Below are 22,518 nucleotides of genomic sequence, written 5' to 3'. Positions count from 1 at the left end.
GAGGGTGAGGAAACGTAAAGAGATTAATTAAAAAACATAAATATGTGCATTATCAAAAAGGGGGAATATGAATAGAGCTGCGTGTGTTGGCATATGCCTATATTCCCAGTGTTCCAGATGCTGAGGCAAAACCGTTACAAGTTTGAGGCTAGCCTATTAGGAAAATAGAAACTCTCTGCTCCCTACCACCCACACCGTACCTTAGCTTTGCCCATGGTCCTGACCCACAGTTAGTACTTCTCTCTACTGCTCATTCCATGTTCTTTTGGCCCTTGGCCATTTCTCAGCTGATGATACTTAGGTTTCCAAACATGAAGGCCTAAGATCTTGGTCACTCTACCTGTATGTAGTGATTTCTGCTATCCATTTTCTTTTACCACTAGTTATGGCAGAACAGAGAGAGAGAGAGATTCCATAGTCAGTCTTGTCTTTCCTTACTCTCTAGTAGCAATCCTGATGACCCTTGACAGTCACCATTCAGTGTTTAGCCTTTTTTTTTTTTTTTCTGATTGTGACAAGAGGCCCTAAGAACTTCTGTTTGAACTTCCATATCAGTAGAGGCGTTGCTGACTCCTTGGACAATCATTCTTCGCTTGGGTTCCGAAACTGTCTAACCGGTAGAACCAGAGCTGCTATAAGATGGGGTGGCGTGGGGGTGTAAGCCGCTCATCAGATGTGACTAAGGGAAGAGACCCAGTTTCATTGCCCCTAATCTGTCCACTCTGGCTCTAGGAGAAACAGTGTCTGACAGTCTCTAGGTTTCAGTATCAGCGGAGTGCCACCTTAGCTAACCTCATGAGGTGCTAGAGCTGAGTCTTCAGATGATGACTTTAGCATCTCTTTCTGGATCATAAGCTGCATGGTAAGAACCTTAAATCCTCTTGGTTACTCATCAATGTACTGCTTCACTGTAGGCTCTCCAGTGAGATACCATGGCAGCTAATAAGGCATTGATTGGCTCAATCTGTGGATGATAGAAGCATGGCAAAGACAGTTCCAGGTCAGAGTGTCTTTTCATGTGAGAACTCGCATGGATAGTTGCCTTGAGTCCTTCATGCTTTCACAGTATTGATGGTGTGAAAGGGAGGCCTGAATGAGTTGATCCTTTCTGTCGCTGCCCCACTGTGACCTTGTGTAAGTAGCTGTCCACTCCTTGTATCTGTTTTTGAACTTGGGGCTTTGAGCCACTAGGAGTTAAAGATGGGCTGTTTGTTAGCAACATCCACAATCCCCATCCCACCCTGCCTTTGCTATGGACTGTTTTAGGCTGAGCACTTAAGGTTGTCTGAAATGGTGCTCTCGGTAGTTATTTCACTAGATGCTTCCCTAACATCTGATGAGCTTTCTTCCAAGAAGTGCTTACCATAGTGTGTCATAATCTCTTTAACTAGTTAAAGAATACTTTCCCCCACCAGATCCTAAACCCCAAGATAGTAACAGGGACCAACTAATTTGATAATCCATATATCTTCTGATGGCTCGAACAGGGTCACATGTAATAGATATTCAGTAAATCAGTAAATTACTAGGTAGATAAATATATGAATAAATGAATCGTGCATATTTCTTTAAATGTTGTCAAAAGAATATTCCTCCATAACAAACAAGCAAACCCTTATAGGTCAGAGCAGCATCTCTCTTTGTTCTCTCAGGGAAACGAGAAGCCTCAAGTTGTCTTCTGAGTGCACCAGTTGATCCTGTTGGTCCCAACCTCAGGGTGGACAGAGTGCCATGAGCAGCGTGCTGGGTGGTTTTCAGCAGCAGAAGTGCTTAGTGACAGATAGCGAAGATGGCAGGCCGCCTTAGGGCTGCTGTCTTTTGGTTTTATTCTAACAGGACTGGCCATTAGAACCAGGTCAATAGCATACATAAAGGTTTGACCTTATTCTTTCTCAATTCTTATCTAAGCAGCTTGAAGGAGGAAAGGTGTTCTGTGTCTGATTGGGACTGCTCAGTGGTGGTGTTACAACACCTTGGCAAACTGTAAAGTCCACTCCATGTGTCATAATGAACCACAAGGAAGTATTTTCTCTCAAGTGTTTAGTTAGAAGTCAGATTCTTGCTAAATAACGATGCTAGGAAACATACCAAACTACAAATATTTGCTCCAGTAGAGGTTAGTGTACACTGTAAAAGTGTACACTAGTGTACACAGCAAAAGAAGCTGGCATAAGATGAAGGGAACAGTTCCATGCTGGTCATCATTAAAAATATATGAATATTTTTAAGCATGAAAGAGTATAATAAAATAGAGAAAGTATAGCATGTTTTCATATGTACATGCAATGAGGGTATCCACATTGAAAGCATACTATGCATTTATGTCTTTGACATATACTTTTTAATAAAATTTTCACTAAGCCCTTTTGCTATGTATAGGTGGAGACAGTGTTAGCCTAATATTAATGTACCCTGTGTATGACCAGTTGGATTGGTGACGTGTCACAAGTGTGGGCCAGCCTCCATAAATGCTTTAGTGCTTAGCATAATGCCTGACACTCAACTGGGACTCAGTAAATATTTGTTGAATGAGTATTGTCAGAACAGTTGAGCTAATTCTCTTTATATTTCTAGCATAAACCAGGTCCCATAGCTTTAGATCCAGCTAACAAGAAATTATAATACTGAATGTTCTTACAAGGCATAGTAAAAGCAAATTTTGTCCCACTAATGTGTGCCGTGGTAAACTTCTAAAGGCAGACTGGAAAGCATTAGGTATTTTGTATTTGGAAGCCAGACATCTAACTGGTCATTTGAAAGTCAGTCAATCAATCCATTTGAGATTCTCAGTTCAGTTACAAGAATGACTAATTTTATACTAGATTCTCACATGTTCATGAAGTGTGTGAATGACTCAGACCATTAATATCTCACACTCCTGTGATCTCCCCTCCCAGTGAAATGATGCCTGTAAGGCAATAATGGTAATTGCAGGAGGAGGAGATCTTGACTTTGCCCTGTGGCAATAAAATGACACACTTTTGAGTAACTACACATGCATGCAGTATTATACAGAAGAAATGAGGTATATTATCATATTATAACTTTATTACTATTTCTATTTGAACATAGTGAAAGTAGTACTCAGTTTCAGTATGGTTACAATTGAGTTCCACCTTTTGTTTCTACCAGTACCCCCCTACACAAACAAAAAAATACTGGCTTCTGTTTAGAGGAAGGCGTAGCCACCAGAATAATTAAGTCAGCTCATTGATTACCTGTCCCTGGAGGAAATGGCTGCAGTCACAAGCAGCCAGATTGGGTTTTAGTTAAAATGTCACTAAGGGGTTAGAGAGAGATCTCAGCAGGTAAGGGTCCTTGCTACCAAGCCTGACAACCTGAGACCAATCCCCCAGACCCACATGGTGGAAAGAAAGAAACAATGACCAAAAGTTGTCCTCTGACCTCTTGCCATGTGCAGTGTAGCATGCACATGCCCACATATATATTAATAAATAATTTTTTAAATACAGCTAAATATTCACAATTGATTTTTAAGCCAAAGCCGAGCAGTTCATTGAGGGGTGTTTGGAGATTTGTGTAGTTTTTGCATTACTGCTTCATCTTTTTGAAATGATTTATTGAACAAGGTCTGGGTGTTTGGCATGAGCTTTTGTGCCCTGCTCTTCTCTTGCCAGAGTCCCAGATGACTCAAACTGAGCTGCATGGGCTCTTCTTAATCTTTATTTAGCTCAGCCTCTCTGAGACATTTGACACTTCTTAAAATTCCTTTCCAAATTTTAGGGCACTTTCTTTGATTGACTTGTTAACTCTTACAGGATTTCTTTTTTAACTCTTCTAGCTGTCTGTTAAATGTGATATTCTCCAAAGTTCTATCTTGGTCCTTCTTGTGTTTCCATTTATTCAATCTCCTTGGTGATCTCATTCATTTCCATGGTTTCCATTACAATCTGTTCATGGAGGCCTCCATGTGGGTGTCTCCAGCCTTAACTGAGTGCAGACCTGTGGATCCATCCACTCTGCAGATCTGTCTCTATAATGCTAAGCACAATAGTAATCACGGCGATAATAACAACCCCTCATTATAGAACACTCTGCCAGGTGGCAGAGGGCTTTATTGCTTTGCTTCATTTATTCTCAGCAAATTTGTGAAATGAATACTGTCATTCCTACCCTTATGAGAGGAAATCTGAGTTGGATGCATACAGTGGCTTTTCTAAGGTCCTTCAGTGAGTAGTGGAATCTCGTCTCTAAGTCTAGAGACCAAATTTTTATTTTTAACACCTTAGATTAGTATGTCTAAGTGGATTCCATTATTGTCCTCTCTTCCACACACCTTCTGCTGCCCACCACCCCACATAAAAGGAAATTTCAGGAGCTGGAAATGAAGCTTGGTGGTAGAGCTCTTACCTAGCATGAGACAGGCCTGGGTTTAACCCAAGCTCATAAGCTGTAGGTACAGAAGTACTTATTTAGTTATTAGTTAGGATCTTAGGTAGCCTACATTGGCCTTAAACTATGTGGCCCAGGGTGCCCTTGGAATCCTTGATCTTCCTGCTTCCACTCCTTTGTGTTGGGATTACAGGACCACACCACCATGCCCAATTTCAAAACTACTTTCATAAATATGGGGGAATCAAGCTTGTAGTCTTCAAGCTGATCTATCATTTGACCCCCTATGTTGTTCTAAAAAACAGAAAGTGCTCCTTATAAATCTGGATTTCCAATTTAAATTCCAGAGCCTGCAGGATTCTATGTAGCAGCCATATGGATTGGAATAGCAGTTCTCTCTGACTCTACACTATTCTGGCTGTTACCTGAGACTCATTGCTAACCCAGCTCTGAACACTCCAGTACTTGTTAAAAACTGCTGTATTCAGTGGGACCGTGGTGGCTCACACCTTTAATCCCTGTACTCAGGAGGCAGAGGCAGAAGGATCTCAGAGTTCGAGACCAACCTGGATTCACAGAGCAAGTTCTAGAACCGCTGGAGCTACACAAAAAACCCTGTCTCAAACCAAAGAAGATCGCTGAGCTCCTAGATCACATCTTCATAGTTTTTGATTTTCTTTTCCAAGTGACATCTATTACTTCTTGCTTTTAGTGTTTTTTGTTTATGTTTCCCCATTGCAACCTCTCCATCTTCGAACATGTTAACGTTGTCTGTGCTGATGTTGGAAGGAAAGGAATCCAACTTCTGATCATCTACCATATGCCAAAGTTTAAACACCAGAAGGGTTTTGTTGTTTTGACATTAGTATATATACTATATACATACATACACACACACACACACACACTCCTGGTTTCTAGTAAAGAGATGACAAGAATCTGAAGGTTTCCTGAGGATCGTCCGTCAGCACAGCCTGGAGTGGAACCGGGTCTGTCCTGGCGTCCATGCTCATCTCACCCACCTCATTTTATTCTCTGTAAGGATGACACACCTGCCTCTTCTTCCCATGACTTGGTTCCTGCTACTTTGCTCTTCCTTGCCACTAAAATATCCAAATTCTCTTAGTTCTGGATGGTGTGAAAAAGGGAAAAAGAGAAACTAGGAAAGAATCAGGAGTGAGGAATGTCACAGAAGAAAGGAACAGTTTTTTTTAAGACAAGTTTTTTCCCCCAAAGGGAAACAAGAAATCCCAAGTTAGAAATCACTACAGCTGACACTGAAGGTCCCTGTCAGACTCTTACTCACTTCAGAGCAGCTACTGACTGTCTCACCTGCTGGCAAGAGTCATTTCCCAGCAGGCCCACAGGTGCTCAACCAATGATGGGGATGGGCAAGAAGGCCAGTGGGAGATAAGAAAAGGAAGTAATCTTTGCCAAGGCAGCCATAACTGTTTATCGAGACCTTGTTTCAGAAAGGGGGGAAGATGGTATAATGTAGGCTTGTAACCTCTGCTACTGGGGAAGCTGAAGCAAGAGGACTCCAAGTGTAAGGTCTGCCTGGGCTTCAGGTTTAGTGAGGATCTGCTTTAAAATAAAAAGGAGAAAAGAGTTTAGGATGTAGCTGTATTGTGTGTTTGTCTAGCATGTGTGAGATGCTGGGTTCACTTGGTATCCCAAATGAAAAAAGAAAAAGAAAGGAAACATAAATGAATAGATTGTTCTACTGCCTTTTGTTATATATTTTATTGTAATTTATATATTATATGTAGTATTTTAGAATAGATGGGTGAATGGATAAAAATGTGTGTGTATTGAATATTTGACACATTTCATAAATACCAATAAAATGAATATTCTCAGCTTTGAAAGTTTTGCTTTCTATTCATGTTTCATATTTCATATTTTGTTGACTTCAAATGCTGATTCCTGGCTCCCTCATCACTCTCCACCCTGTCCTCTGTGTAGTGCTGCAGTGGCTATTGTAACTGAGTTATGGGAGTTGCAGGGATTGCATTTGCTGAGTGCTTTAAGGACTTTGCTAATGAAGAACACTTTTTTCTTTTGATTTATTCTTCTATCATAGAGTACATCCCAAATGCAGTTTCCCCTTTCTTCTCTCTTCCCAGAAACCCCCATTTCCCCTCTCCCCCAGATCCACTGCTCCTCCATTTCCCTTCAGATAAGAGCAGGCCTCCCAGGAATATCAAGCAAACATGGCATAACAGAATGCAGTAAGACTAGGCGCAAACACTCATGTCAAGGCGGAACGAGTTTTCCTTATCGTCTGCTCAGATCAGATATTTGCTCATCATCCCAGCTCGTGACCTGATTTCAGATTGGTCAGACTCCTTAAGAAGCCTCATCTGCCTTTCTGATCACTTTTCTGCCATGCTACCATTGTCTTAGGTGAATGTGAGTCCATTTTCTTTTGTAAACCTAGAAAGAGCCTGAATCCTTCTCTATAGAAAGAGCAGTTTGGATCTGAGATTACCCTGAACTCTTGTTGCCGTAGTCTGGAATTTGTCTCATCTTATTTTGTCGTGTATAGTAAAGGAAGCTAGCTGGTCACCCTTGGCTCACAGCTCCTATTTTCTTTAATTTGTATTATTAAACTATTAAATTTGCCATGTCTTTTCTAATTGAGTTTTATTGGTTCTTTAGCTTTTCAGGAGCTATTTAGAAAATTTTATGAAACTTGTCATTGAAGCACATTGTGGTTGTTGCTGCAGCAGTTGGTGGTGACTCAAGCATGGCCGAGTGACACAGTAAAAGACACTTCTTTCACTCTGCTGCATAAGTATGACTGGACATTTTTGGCATTCTGCTTAAATTTTCACTTCTGCCTAGCTCATCAGAATCCTAGCAATTAAGCAGGGAGTGGTGGAGCACTTTAATCCCAGCACTTGGGATCACTTGGGAGGCAGAGGCAGGTGCATCTCTGAGTTTGAGGAAAGCTTGGTCTACAGAGTGAGTTCCAGGTCAGCCAGGGCTACACAGAAAAATCCTGTCTTGGGGGGAAATTAAACAAAAACAAAAGCCATAGCAATTAAGTAAAGAAAATAATTTTCTTCTCTGTGACCAAAGATGGTCACAGTGGGCAATCTTTTGCTTCATGTGCATTGGTCGGTTTGAGAACTTAGAAATACATCACACTAATTTGAAATAAAATCAAGAATTTTCTTTAATTAGAGGGTAGAAGATAAGTCCTTTAACTTCTTTTATATTAACTTTTAAAATTTAAACTTAAGTTTTTAAACTTAAACTTTTAAAATTAACTTTTTAAACTTTTTAAATTTTTAGCTTTTTAAAATTAATTAATTTATTTATTTTATATCCCAATAGCAGTTTCCCCTCCTTCCTCTCCTCCCATTCCCTACCCTTGCCTCCCTCCAATCCATTCCTCTGTTTTTGCTCATAAAGGGACAGGTCTCCCACAGTTAACAAAGCATGGCATATCAAGTTGAGGTAGGACTAAGCTCTTCCCATTGTATTAAGACTGGGCAAGGAATAGATTCCCAAAAGCCAGCCAAAGCATTAGGGACAGCCCCTGCTCCCACTGTTAGAAGTCCCACAAGTAGACCAAGTTACTCAACTGTCACTTATGTAGAGGGCCTAGGTGAGTCCAGAGATTGTGGGGGTGGCCAACCAATGATTGGTCCAGCCTCAGTCCCATGCCACGAGAATGAGCCCACCCTGACATTCACTGCCTGGAGTGCCAGGACCCACAGACTGGATGGCCCAGAGACCTAGGATAGAGTCAAACACAGGGAACAAAAAATGCCAACGTAATGATGCCTAACAATATTTCTTAACATTTTAAAACTGATTAAAAAGATCAAGGTTAGATGGTCTATAAGCTGTCTTCCAATCCAGAAATTATATTCCAGTAATAATAATAAGTTGATAATTTTGGCTTTTATTAGATTAAGTCCGTTTGGTCCTATTAATATGAATTTGAAATAATTTAAAATACTAACTCCTATCTGTCTGCCAGATACTTGCAATATAGTGATAAGCCAGACATCTTTCAAAGAGTTTCTGTTTTAGTAGGAGTAAAAGACAACAAGGGGAGTTTTTTAGTGGTTGTCAGCACAGCGGTGAGCAGAGCAGGAGGAGCGGAGGGGTGGTAACTAGAACTGAGAGCGAGGAAGTAGAAAACAGGTGGACACAAATAGAAAGTAAGGGGTGAGAGGTGGCTGCTCGTCCAGACTTCCTGAGTTTGATTCCCAGCACCTATGTTACGTGGCTCCAGCAGTCCTAGGGGTAGGGAGGGCTATCCGAAACTGCTAGCCTCTGTGTAGACACCTGCGCTCACATGTCCATACCCACACAGAGACACATGTACATACACATAATTTAAAATAATAAATGAAAACCTAAAGAAGGAAACGGAATGTAACTGGATGTCAAGATCTTTCTCCTTTTCCAAAATCATATTCTGTGGACATCACTGATAGGCCAAGATTTTCTGGCAGAGGCTGGGCTGTAACGAGTAGTAGAGCATGTGCTTAGCATTCAGCAGGTTCCACCCTCGCACCAAAGCAAAACCAGAGCTAATGGTGGGAGCCCCAGTGCTGTATACAAGACCTGTTATGTCTGATTTTCATTTCCTCATCTGTAATATGGAAGGTTAGGTCATCTCTGGTGGGTTCTGAGAAGATGAAGAGCTAGCTTGCTCCTGGCAGCAGCTCCTTGAGTTTACCAACAGAAAGTTTACACGTTTACTCTTCAAGATCCAGGTAGTTGCACCACCAGCCATCCTCCCTGTCTTTTGTCCTATAATTGTCCCCAGTGGCCTAGGTAGTAAAGACGAAGTTGCTTATTATTTTCTCCACACTAGAAAACTTGCTATTTAGATGGGAATGCTTGGCCTTAAAAGGCTTTTGCAGTCAGAAATGGCTGAGAGATGAGTGGTAGTGGTCGTGTGAGCAGTGAAAACATTTAAGATATCAAGCAAAATTTCACTTACTTCATAGAGAAGGAGATTGTTTCCTGAACTGAATCCTGGAAGAGTGGACCCAACCTCACAGGTCTCCGACTCTATTGCCGATGTGGGGTAGCTTGTTTAGAACCAAGGCACTGTCTGCCATTCCATACAAACAAAGGGAAAACCACAAAGGTATGTGCCACACTCAGAAAGATGGACCAGGGGCTCTAGTAGAGTGCTGCTGCTGCTGCTGCTGCTGCTCCTGAACATTGTTCTAGAGGAGATGAAGATCTAAGTTAGCTAGGACAAACTCAGGGACAAGACAGATGGTGCAGATGTGGTAGTGCACACACAGCCAAGTGTGATTGGGGCCTTGAGTAAGAATGTAATGTTCACAATCCGATACGTTTGATATTTCTGCATGGCTGAAATTTTTATAATATTTAGGGAGAAGAACATACATTGAGAGTTTGGCTTTGAACAGAACAAGGGGACACTCACTCCTTGTTAGGCCGGGGAACTATGGAGGCCAAGATTGAAGCCTTAGTTTCTGTTGTTATTGTGGGGCCTCGCTGTCACCAGCTGGTCAAGGGCTGGAAGAGGACACTGAGACTAACAGTGGAGTAGCTGCTGTTGACAAAGGGACAGGCCGAGCAGACATTAGTGAAGGAAGGGCAACGATGCCCAGGTCTGGGCTGTTGCCTGGCCTCATCTGCAGTTTTCAGCAAGCTGATGGACACAGAGACAGGCGGTGTGGGGGCGTCAGGGAAGGCAGAACCAGCAGGTACAGGGTGAGTCCCAGCACCTTTTCTGAGTATTCTTGTTACCTCTGGGGAGAATCTTTTTCTCCCCTACTGTCTTTTGAACTAAATGAGGTTAACAGTATCCAGTAACCCTTGTTGACAACTCTGGTCTCTAACTTAGATGAATTTCTTGTCTTCCTTAGGTAAAAGAAGAACGTCCAGAAAAAGTGCCAGATTTAAAATTACTAGTGGAGAAGAAATTTTTGGCTTTGCAGGATAAGAATTCTGATGCTGACTTTAAAGACAATGAAAAGTTTGTGCAGTATAAGCAGCAGCTGAGGGAGCTGAAGAAGCAATGTAAGTCGGCCGCTTTGCTTTGGCTATTGACATGAGGGACCTGACCCGTGAGCAGTTCTCTCCTCTGCTTGCTTCCTCCTCCTGAGTGCCTTGTCTTGTTGCAGTTTTGTGTTTGACTAATTTTAGTTCCAGTCACCTGTCCATTTCTGAAAGCCTATAGTTTCCACAAAGTGTCTCACTGCTTGGGAGGGAAATTTGGAAAACAAAATAAAATGGGAAACCATTTTATTTAGATGATGGTGGTAATTCTTTCAAAATATGAACTGCTGTGCCAAGCTCTAGAGTATGTTTGTTCCTGTCTGCTGCTGTGGAGCAGCATTGGAGAAGGTCCCTCAGTGTTCTTCTCTAACACAGTCCAAGTCCCTCTGACGCTGTGCCCTGGGTACTGTTAATTCCTTCCATGTGATTTTAAATTGGCTTCTACTCTAGACGGCTGTTATGTTTACAGTTTTCAATTGGCATAATTTTGACTTGAAAATGAGATTCAGCAAATAATTCATTACACACACACACAGAGTCTTAGAGTGTACCAGAAATAACATGTCTGATGCACAGTGGAGAACCAGTGCTCCATTCTCTCCTGGTTTCCATGTGGTTCTCAAAACAATGTCAAGTGAATTACGTCTTTTTTTTTTGGTCTGTGAATCTATTTAGTTGTGTAGGATCTTTTTGTTTTGGTTTGTTTTAGAATCGAGATTCATTTATTCCTTAAAGAACGGTAGAAAAGAGCAGATAAATTTTCCCTCTTCAGCATTACTCGTCTTTCAGGTTCCTTTGTTTACTGACAGAGCAGGGATGGTACATGTGACATGGATCCATCCTGTGGCCATAGATGTATTCAGTGTAGCGGTTTGGGTTTTAAAGTAGGCCTTCTTCTAAATATGAATGTTTTCTTTAAATTGGTGCCGAGATCTCAAAAATGACTGAGGAAGCTGCTTTAGTTTTGTCTATTTTACAAATAACTTAAGTTTCACAATTTAGAAAGTTTTGCAATCATGATGAGACTGTTGCTGTTCTGTAGATTTAAACAGTAAGCATTTTCCCTCTGTTTGGTTCTTCATTGAATATTGTCACTACCAAAATCTTTCTACAGTAATTTTGTACTGTTCCCCGAATAGAGAGTAACCTCTAGAGGAGACAGGATGGGCCTTTCAGTTTTCACATTTCTCAGACACATACTTTTAAGTTTAGGGTACTTGGTTCTACAGATTATGACAGATATAACATCGGGTCAGAATCCCTTACTTTAATAGTATTTTATAATAAAAACTAAGGGGTAAATATAAAAAACAATTTCCTCTTTGTTAACTCACAAAGTTATTGTTCTGTAAAAGAAATTATAGTGACCTTTAGAATAATATGGTCTTGGGGGAAATTTCTAATTAAGAGCACGTAATGCAACAAAGTAAGTATTGAAGTTGTAATTATTATGTAGCGAGAGAGAGGAGAGAGAATGAAGAGAGGTATGCTTCCCCAGGCCCAGCCGTTCACATCATTTGGATAGTTAAATCTAATGACAAAGTAGATTTATATTGAACAAAATGCTTCCTTCTGTAAGAGTTCCTCATACATTGCAACACTGGGATTAACAGAACTTTCCCTTTAATTTCCCCTAAAATGTTACTTTTAAAGGTCTAGATCTTGAGTAGCAAACAGAATATTGGTATTCTTTTAAAGTGCTAGTAGAGCCGGGCAGTGGTGGCGCACGCCTTTAATTCCAGCACTCGGGAAGCAGAGGCAGTCGGATCTCTGTGAGTTTGAGGCCAGCCTGGTCTACAAGAGCTAGTTCCAGGACAGGCTCCAAAGCCACAGAGAAACCCTGTCTCGAAAAAACCAAATAAAATAAAATAAAGTGCTCGTGTGTGTGTGTGTGTGTGTGTGTGTGTGTGTGTATGGTGCACTGTGAGTTAAATTTGCAGGATGTCTGATGGCTTTTTTTCCCCCACTCTCCTGTGAGACTCTTGATTAGGACCAAGCTCTCATAGTGAATGTAAGTCCAGATCCGAGGTACACTGTGACTTATTAAATGGGCTAGTGAATCTGCTCTGAGATATGTTCTGCAGTTAAGGAGTTGAAATAATAATCTTTTGTTTTTAAAGATTGGAAAATAGAAAATAGAAGTGAGAGACAGACCCTTGCTTGCCTATTTTGATGAAGTAAAAGCTGAAGTGAGATCCAGGCATAGTGGGGCAGGCCTGTAATCCCAGCGTTCATGGGAAGAGGTGAGAGGATCACCGAAGTTTGGGGCCAGCCTGGTCTACGTCATGAGTTCCAGGCCAGCCAGAACTGTTTGGCAAGACTATCTTAAAAGATAAAAACAACTGAAATATGTATGTAAAACATACATGAAAACATCCATGATATGTTCTCCATATTCATTATGTGAGGTATAATTTGCAGGGGATTTACTTTATCAAATCATAATTTAATGAAAGAAATGTCATGTAGTTCTTGAACAGGGTTACATTAAGGTGGAGGACGGATGTGGTTGAGTGGTGGGCAGGACTAGGCACACTCCGCTGCAGTCACGGTTCCCCTTGCCAGAGCTAAGCAGCTAGTTCTCAGTCTGTGATCCCATATCTCTTTGACATACTGAGTATACACTGCTGGGGTCCCAGGGCTTCAATTTGCGCATGTGTGCCTCAGTAGTTATCCTGTTGGAAATCAGAACTGAGGATTAAAACATAATTATCTATTTTAAGAACTATGCCCATTACATGTTAAATATAAACATATCAAACATTTGATATGAAGTGTAACTACTCCCCAAACAAGAAAATTTACTGAGACAAGAAGGCATTGCTTCTCATTTTTACAAAGCTCAACTTCTGGCCCACAAAGCAGCTGGGCCCTCTCCTTTGCTTTTGCATTGCTCTGTGTACCTTGTTCTGGTGGAAAGAAAGTAGGGTCTCACACATTTGAATAGTAGTTGCGTTTTCAGACCACCAGAAATTCCCGTTTTTAAAATACCAGATCTGGGCTGTCTGATACAAATTCAGCTGACAAACTAGGAATAGTTTTTTATAACTGTAATTTTTGTTGGAAATTTTCAGTTGTTGGGATACTCAAAGCAGGGGTACACTTAGTGATGTGAAAATAACATGAAATCTGCTTTCAGTGTTTATAAGTAGGTTGATTGGAGCCCAGACATGCTCTCTTGTTTATGCAGCTTTCACAATGTCATTTCAGACTCCATGTTGCATCACAAACCACTGGTCCACAGAGCTTATAATACGTGCTATCTTGGGGCTTTACAGAAGAAGTTTACTGATTCCTGATCTAAACAACATTCAGAAATAAGGAGAGTTTCTTGGTTTTTTAACTCTTGATTCTCTGCTCACCCCCCAAATACCACACATTTTTCTTAGGGTATTCAGAACACTCTAATGTAGACTGCTTGTTCTGCATTAATTCATGTAGTTGATAGTCTCAAATGAATACAAGTTGAGCACTTAGTACTTGAGGACAAAGACATTATATACAGACATGAAACAATGTGAGGACCATTACCATAATAAATCAAAAGCAAAGACAATGTCAGAAACAAGAATTAATGTGAGGAAAGTCAGAACATTTTCTCTAGCCTGCTCATATTGCCTATCATCAGTAGGGCTCTGTGGAACAATATATTCAGGAACTTTCTGAGGTTGGGCTTGGGCTTAGGAAAGAAGATGCTGATCGGTTCCTGCAGGGAAGAGGAGCCAGTGCAAGTGCTAGAGTTTCCCATCCCTAGAATGTAAACCTAATGGATTAGCTGTACTTGTCTAAGGATAGAATTACTCCAACGATAACATGTTTTATTTGCATATAGTAATGTTGGAGTGATTATGTCTTGTAGATAAACTACGTATCAGATCCGGCTCCTTTGAACACATCATTTTTATCCCTTGGATACCTGATGCCCTGTTGTGGTTGTTTCCCTCCATGTTGTGGTAAAAGCACCTGGCAGAAACAACCTCAGGGAGGAAAATTATGGTTCACAGTTTCCAAGATTTCAGTCCGTGTTCATGTGCTTGCACATCATGACAGCAGTCGCATGTGGAGAAGTTTGCCCACTTCTTGGCTGATCAGGAAGGGCCAGGGACAAGATATACCCCCAGACCTGTCTCTGGTGACCTACTTCCTTAAGCTACATCCCGCCTCCTAAGGTTTCCAGAACCTCACAAAAAAGATAGGAACATTAGTGTTCAACACATGAGCCTTTTGGGGAAATTTCATACTTAATCTTAATACCTTTCTATTAGAGAAAATTATGTCTGCCCCAGTTTATTTCTCAGGATTGTCACCCAGATTGTGAGGTACTGGTTCCTTGTAAACACTCAAACTTGTTTTCATTTATTATTGAAATATAATAGCCTAGTTTATAGCATCATAGAAAGAATATACTCTTAATAGCCAGAAAAAGCTACATCCCAACCTGACAAATTAACTTTTACATCTGTTCTTTTTTGTCAGCCAGTTAAGACAGCTGTGTATTTTGTATTCATCTGAGGTTTGTCCTCTTCCTTTACTGTGATGAAAGTCATGGTCAGGCTCTGTGATGTACTCAGTATAGGAAATTCTTAGCACTTGTAAACTGATGCATGGCAACCACCATTGTTTGAATGCCTGTCTGTGCATGAGTTCTGTCTGTCTGTCTATCTATCTATCTATCTATCTATCTATCTATCTATCTATCTATCTATACCTTGCTATTTATTTCTCACCACTCACCAAGATGACTGGAGGACAGTAACACACCTTGCTTATGACCCGTAGTGCTGAAGTTCAGGTACCACTGGATGACATGAAAGCCTGTGAGCGTGTTTTGGTTTATATATCTTTTTTGTTTTTCTTTATCTCAAGTTCTCCCGACTCTTGAAAAAGACTCTTTTCTCTTAACTACTTCACTCATTTTTTGAGAGAGGAACTTGTAAGACTGTCAAGTAATAATTCATCGGGGTCACCAATCATTGAACTGTGCTCTGATGCCCTTGAGGGGAGTCTGTCTGTCTAGCCGACAGGAAACTGTCCCTAGCAGTGGATTTACAGAGCAGGGAGTTGAGATCCAACAGACAGTGCGTACGTACTCTTCTTCTTTGCTCAAGCCCGTGATCCTGACAGTGCATTTGATACACAGCACCGAGACTGACATTTCCCTTGTAAATAGCTGCTGTGTTTTGGCAGAGGAATGGGATATTCATTACATCACACGTTTACTGCGAGTTCTGTGAAGTTTATTTCAAGCCTAACACACAGTAAACTGGCGCACGCATCCTCATTTCAGTCTTTGCAGTATCCACATGGGGAAAGGAGCGAACAATCACTGCGGGTCCTGTTTTTAGCAGACCTCACACTGTATAATGAGACTCATGGAGGTGTTTACCCAGTGTTTCAGTCAGGCCAAGAAGCTGGCACATACATTCACAAGGAAAAGGAAAGTTTTAGAATGAGAGATGGCTATATTTAAAGTTAGTAAAGGAAGCTCCCTTGTCAAGGTACAACTGAGTCAGCAGCAATTGGAACAACTGAACTGTGGGTGTTTCTCTCGTTGTGGCTTTTATGAGGGTGCTGTTACTCATACTAGGAGGCAGCTGGACTCTAGGAAGACCAGAGCCTCCATGCTCTGGAGCTGACAGATGTTATACGTAAGGAAATAATTACACTGTCAAGTTGTTGTTACAGAAATTAGAAAGGTTTCGGTTTTGTAATCTATATATAATCCAAATATCAGACATATTATTAAGTATTTCTAGTACCTTGGGGTTCTTTTTAAGACATGCATATATTTGTGTTTCAGAAAGATTTTTAAATAGGAGCTGGCAGCTCAATATTACTGTGTTTGTGTATTGCGAGTGGGCAAGAGTCAGTTAATTGTTCTGAAACTCTAAAGTGAAACAAGATGTTTCAAGTTAATAATTGCTATTTGGCTTTAAAAAAACACCTGGGGTTGAGTATTCTTTACACATATGGTAGCAGTTATGGGGGCAGGGCTGGGCGGAGACATGGCTGCAGCTGACCCATGAGCTGCACAGAGCTCCTGACAGAATGCATTGCTAGTGGACAACATTTGAAATCAAGCCAACTGGTATACCCTTGCACATTCAGAACAATAGTGACTTGCTACATTTAATTTCAACTTAAAGCTTTAGAAGCATCCATTCACGTAATACAACAAAAACATGATATTGGGAGTAAAAAGCTGCTGTGCGCCCTCTGGCCGCTCAGTTTCTATCTTTGGGTCTCATATACTCACTTCTTGAAGACTTCCTTCGTCAACTGTTGGAGTGTGACATGCTCAGTTGTCAGAATACACACTGCCTCTATATTACCATCCGAATTAATTTTCTTAGAAATTATGTATCTGAAAATCTTCCTTAGGTAGATGTTCAGAAAGAGTGGAGCAAAATTGAATCAGCGCAGTGGTGTCCCTTCAATACTAACTCTAATTAATACGTAAATGATGATTTCAACTACTAGCAGTAGAAGGGTAGTTCAATATGTACACTGATGATGCACAATTTTTGCCTTTAAAAAGAACCTTAGGAATTAAATGCTTATACTACTAAGAGTTTTTAAAAGTGGGATACAAAGTTTAATATTAGCTCCAGGCCTGGTAGCTCATGCCTGTATGCCCATACTTGGAAGACGAGGCAGGAAGTTTAAACCAGCTTGAGCTACATGAGTTCCAGGCTGGCATGCACTACATGTAGCCTGAGGCTGCCTCAAAAAATAATTAATAAATAAAAGTTAAAATGTTTAGTATGATTGTATGTAAAGGAGACTTTACCTGAGTTTAGCGGCACATGCCTGCAATCCCAGAACTCTGGAAGCTGAGAAAAGAGAATGGATGCGGGGCTGAAAGCAGCTTGAGCTAGATAATTATACCCTGTCTCAAGCAAAAACTCAAGTAGATTTCATCAAATTTTGAAACATTTAACTCATTAAAAGACAAAGAAACTATTCAGGAAATGAGTAAGCAAACTATAAATTGTTACAGAATATTGACCTATCCTGTTTTTTGCAAAGGCTAGAGGATATTCAGGCTCTATGAGAAGTTATAACATAATAGAAAGAAAAACGTTAGTGCCGAACCCAGGATTGAAGACTTCCAAAAGGAATTCACAGAAATAGCCAATTAGCATGTGCAGAAGATCCCTGCAAACCACCTTCACAACCACGCACTGCTGGGCGGCATCGTGATCTATCCCACCTCCATCCTCAATTCCAAGAAGTGTGTGTGAGCTTGTACTCCACCTTCTAAATGAGTCTGTAGAATGTCAATAAAGAACTAATTGTTTTCCACCACTAAACACTGCTACAAGCTAGAAACAACAAAAACGCTGCTTGGGAGGGTGTTTTCTTAGAAAAGATGAATAAAGTCTGGGGCTGTAGTTTAGGACTGGAGTGCGTGGCCCAGACGTGTAGGCTCTGCACGCCATCCTCTGCCACTGCAGAGTGTGGAGGGCTGCAAGAATAAAGTAACACAAAAGGCGTGTTCTTTCCTGAGACTTCAAAGACGCTCTTACTCCATGCTGGCCAGCAAACTCATCTGAGCATGTCGCTACTGTGCTCGCCTGTCACCAAGTCAGGATTCACCTGCTGTTGTTGTCTTTGTTAGTGCCATGTCATGTCGTTCTGGAAGCAGCAGAAAGAATGAATGGCTTTTGTGAACCAGCACTAACACTTTGTGTCTGTGGGAAGCAGGGGTGCAGTGTTTTCTGTTTCTGTAGAAGGCATGTTTTATCTTCAAAACACGTGTATTACTTAACAGCAATGTGAAGGAGTGATTGGAGTGTAGTTGTGTTCGACAGATGAGGTTCTGCAAAATTGAGTTTCTTGTACAGTTCTGTCTCCTCCCAGAATTCTTTTTGTCCCCTTATAATTGACACCTCCCAACATCTTCAGCCACTGGCAATTACTGTTGATTTTAAGTCTTTCACAATGATGAATAAATGGAACAACACAGCCTGCAGCCCTTTGAGTGACTACTTTCGTTTACCAGAATGCATGGTGGTCTACCGTTGGTGCTGTTGATATCAGCAGCTTGATGGTGATTTCTGAGTAGTCATCTGTCACATGTGTGGTGCATTTATCCATTACCCGTTGAAGAACATTTCTGTGGCTGTCACTTGTGGCTTTCGTGAGCAGAGCTGCTCTAAGCATCCACCTACGTGCTTTGATGTGGGTGTAGGTTTGCATTTCCCTTGGGTAGTTACCTAACCATGGCATTGATGACTTGTGTGTTAAGTATATGGTGTTTTGCTTAAAGAAACTGCTCAAATGTTTTCCAGCATGCAGCACAAGAGGGTTCTGGTTGCTATGCACCACTACCATCACAAGAGTTAGTTTGGCTCTATTTTAAATTTAGTCATTCTAACTAGTATGTGATGGTATCTTACAGTTTTAACTTACCTCTTTGATTTTTTTGTATTTTAATTTTCATGTAATGTTCATATTTCTCTAGTCAATTATTACATTTGCTCTTTTTTGTTGTTTGTTTTTCAAGGCAGGGTTTCCCTGTGTAGACTTTGGTGCCTATCCTGAAACTAGCTCTTGGTAGACCAGGCTGGCCTCGAACTCACAGAGATCCACCTGCTTCTGCCTCCAGAGTGCTGGGATTAAAGGCGTGCACCACCACCGCCCGGCTCTCCATTTGCTTTTAATTTATTCCACATACACCAGCAAAAGTCAAGTATAGTGGCCTGTACCTCAGCAATGGGCAGTGCAGAAATTTAGGATCATTTTCATCTATATAGCAAGGTCGAGGCCAGCCAGGGCTTCATGAGATCCTATCCCCAAAATATATAGAAATACAATAACCCCCAAATCCCAACAGTGTTAGTGCTACCTGGAAATGTTAAATATGAACTGCCATGTTCTGCTGCAGACCAGTTGACTCTAAAGTTGTGAGAAAAGACTAATTGAATTTTAATTTTTCCTATATTCTGAGTTTGAGAACCATTGTCTCCAGTAGAGGTGCTCACCTCTTACTAGACATCAGGAGCAACTGTGAACATTAAACAAAATGACAAAAATCCAGGCCTCATTCCCCAGCAGGGAGATTTAGGTAGGCCTGTAGGCATTAAAGTTCCCAAGTGGTGTTAATGTACAGTCAGGCTAAAAATAACCAATCCAGTACAGCTTGCTTGAATATCAATTCAAATCTGACACTAGTTCCTGACTTCATGTGCTTATTATCCAAAAGAGAAGATTCATTCATGAATAGCCTAGTATAGTTAGAAGCACATACTGGTTACACAGCTATCGCCTCATGAACTACAGTGTACTTGGTGTCTTGAATGTGATCTTGTCTTGATTGGTAGTCCTGTCTGCCTTGAACTTGATGGTCTTCTTGCCTAAGCCTTCTGGGTACATACCTGGCTATATTGGAGAGCCTTATTTTTTTGCTGAATATTGCACTTAGCATTCATTCATTCAGTAACTATTAAGTGTGCTGAAAAACATGAATAAATAAAAAAGACTTTGTTATCACAGAACCTACATTCTGGTCTTTGGCATTTAGTTAACCCAACTCTGATAAGTATTTTATTGACAATACAGTACTTTTCTTTGTGATTCTTGAGTACATGTGTTTATTTGTATACATTATTTATACTGAGATATGTGTGCATGCTTGTGTTTAATTCACATGTTAATAAGATGGCTAAGACTAGCAACCACCAGCAAATTTGAGAAGAGAAAATATAAGTTGAGATTGTGTCCAACCAAGTAGTAGTCTATATTTTTTTTTATTAACTCGGGGGATTTTACTCTTAGAAAGTATGATTCTATGATAATAACACTAATAATCAGCCCACAATACTGGAGAAGGATTAGATAAGATCCTGTGTCTAAAAGGGCTTTATAAACTAACAGACTCCCTAAATATTAGTTTCCTGGTTCATTTACTCTGATGATTTTTATTTATATCTCAATGTAGAAGGGTAAACATTTTAAGAGGTTCTATCAGTGGCATGAATTCCTAAGTACAAAGAAACAAACTCAGCATAGGCTAGTCATTTTGCAACATTGCTAAGGGATTCTAACGAAGGGTGGACTGTAAAGTAGTGAGGAATGCTCTCTAAGTGACAAGGTGTGAATGAAAAGCCGTGGGAGGGGAAGATAGTATTTTCAGTGTATATTGGTTTGGCAGCATTTTCTTGATAGGGAAGCAGAGACTGAGTGCTTAATAATTGTTAAATGGGCATAGTGAACCGTAACTGCAGTCCTCGTATGTGGGAGGCTGAGGCAGGAGGATCTCCATGAGCTCAAGGCGGACTGAAATATGTAATGTAGTGAGTTCTAGATCAGCCCGGGCGACAGATCTTGCCTTTTGAAAGAACAAAAGAGTAGTCTTACTCATATAGTGAGCCGGCCTGTGCTTGGGATGAAAACACACTCATTATAAACAGATGTTGTAGACCTGTATCATTATTGTGTGTCGTATGAGCCTTCAGTATGTTAGGGATTCTTTGGTAGATTGAGCTTGAGGACATGAACATGGAATCTTCTGTCAGAACTTGATTATTTAGTGAACTTCATTTTAAAGAAAAGATGGTGTAATAACTTTTGTATACACACATACACAGGGGTTTGTGTGTGTGTCTGTCCTCACTGAGGCTTTGTTTTGTTTGCTGCTGGGGATCAGTCAGGTCAAGGACCTAGTTTTTGCTGGACAAGTGCTGTAACTTGCTGGGCTTTGCCTCCAGTCCATATCTCCTGTTAATCTACTTCCAGGCTTCATCTCCCCCAGGGTCCTGCATAGTACGATCTACAATAGAGAGGGGAAGGAGGCAAAATGGCTTCCTGGAAAAGTGGCTCTTGCTGAGAATCCTTTCACATGGCCTGGCACACCTTGTGACACATGCAGCCCACACTGCTTCCTCCTCTTGGAAAGATTGAAAGCTGGTAATAGGTTTGTAGAAGAATTAATTTGAGGTATATAGATGTCCATATTTCTTTTGGCTCTCGCACCCCACATGTATGGCTTCCTTATTAATTTTGTTTTTCAGTGAATAGGTAACTCCTGTGTGTAGCATTGGGAAGGTTTGAGAAATAGTCAAGTAATTGATTCCTTTCATGGGAGAGGCAAGGGGGTTGTTCAGATGAGAGGTGGGAGTCCTAGAACATGGCATGTAAAATTCAGAGAAACAAAATTGCATATAGCAACAGCCCATGTTTCTGATCCTAGCACTTGGGAGGCTATGGCAGGAGGAGCAGGGCTTTGAGGCTAACCTCAACTATATAGCAAGTTTGAGGCCAGCCTGAGCTACAGGCTGAGCTACTTGGTCTCAAATAAAATAAAATAAGAAATCCAGAGAATATATTTAAAATCTGAAGGATTAGATAGATGAAAGATTTTTCAGTAAGAGCTTTAAAAACTAAATATCACTAGTTTATTTTAAATAAATAAAAAATACGATTTTCAGGTTCACATAAATGTATCAGCCTTCTCCTCCTTTCATCTTTAGTGTGCAGTTTATATTTGGTTGAAATATCACGTAAGTGAAAGCAGACTATCCCCCTTGGTAATCTGCACCCTAAGGGATTGCTGTGGAACTAGGACTTAATATTTACTTGAGGAATAAAAACCTAGAGAAGATTGTGTGTGTTCATGCATCCAGGGTGTTCTCCCCCTTCTTTTCCTTCCATGGCAAATGTTCGACACATACTAGTCCTGAGCATGAGAGGATAAGACAAGGCCTCCTGTCCCTTTTCACCAAGGGCACCTTGGCCTGTCTTTCTACAGTGTGTGGCTGCCAATTGGCTGGAGATGCCAGACTTTCTGGCAAACTTCCTCACCCAATTTGACCACTGAGTCCTTCTTGATGGAAGATTCTTCCTCTTTTTCTTAGGTAACACTAAACTTTGACTTAATTTCGATTGCATAAAGTAGGAAACTTATAACGTAGGCTCAAGAACTTTCCATTCCCTCCGTCAGGATCAGCCTTGATTGACAGTGTCCACTATTTCTGTTCTGTTGTGGCATTGATCCTGTCTCCCCTCAAAACATCAAACTGACCATGATTCTTACATTTGGTAGTATTGCAGTCAAGAATCTATAATATCCTATTTACAAATATTTTCCTTTTGCTTTAAAACACAGTGCTTTTATTTTATATGCACCAAAAGCAAAAAGAAAGAAAAATTCTTCTT

At 40.7% G+C, this 22,518-nt stretch overlaps 1 protein-coding gene across 4 annotated transcripts in view; it reads left to right on the top strand.

Annotated features, from left to right (window-relative positions):
* Nsmce2 (NSE2 (MMS21) homolog, SMC5-SMC6 complex SUMO ligase) overlaps positions 1–22,518 on the top strand; it is a 205,949-nt gene that overhangs the window by 62,902 nt on the left and 120,529 nt on the right. For all 4 annotated transcript variants that reach the window (XR_005976157.1, XM_041671901.1, XM_041671902.1 and 1 more), the window contains exon 4: positions 10,227–10,380. Coding sequence is in view for 3 of the 4 variants with exons in the window: in XM_041671901.1 (XP_041527835.1) it covers positions 10,227–10,380 (154 nt within the window). In the remaining variant the exon portion in view is untranslated. The remainder of the gene's footprint in view (positions 1–10,226; positions 10,381–22,518) is intronic.

Source organism: Microtus oregoni, unplaced genomic scaffold (assembly GCF_018167655.1).
Source record: "Microtus oregoni isolate MIOR12 unplaced genomic scaffold, Mior012 000022F_ref0000154, whole genome shotgun sequence".
Lineage (NCBI taxonomy): Eukaryota > Metazoa > Chordata > Mammalia > Rodentia > Cricetidae > Microtus > Microtus oregoni.
This window is presented reverse-complemented; position numbering and strand designations above follow the sequence as displayed.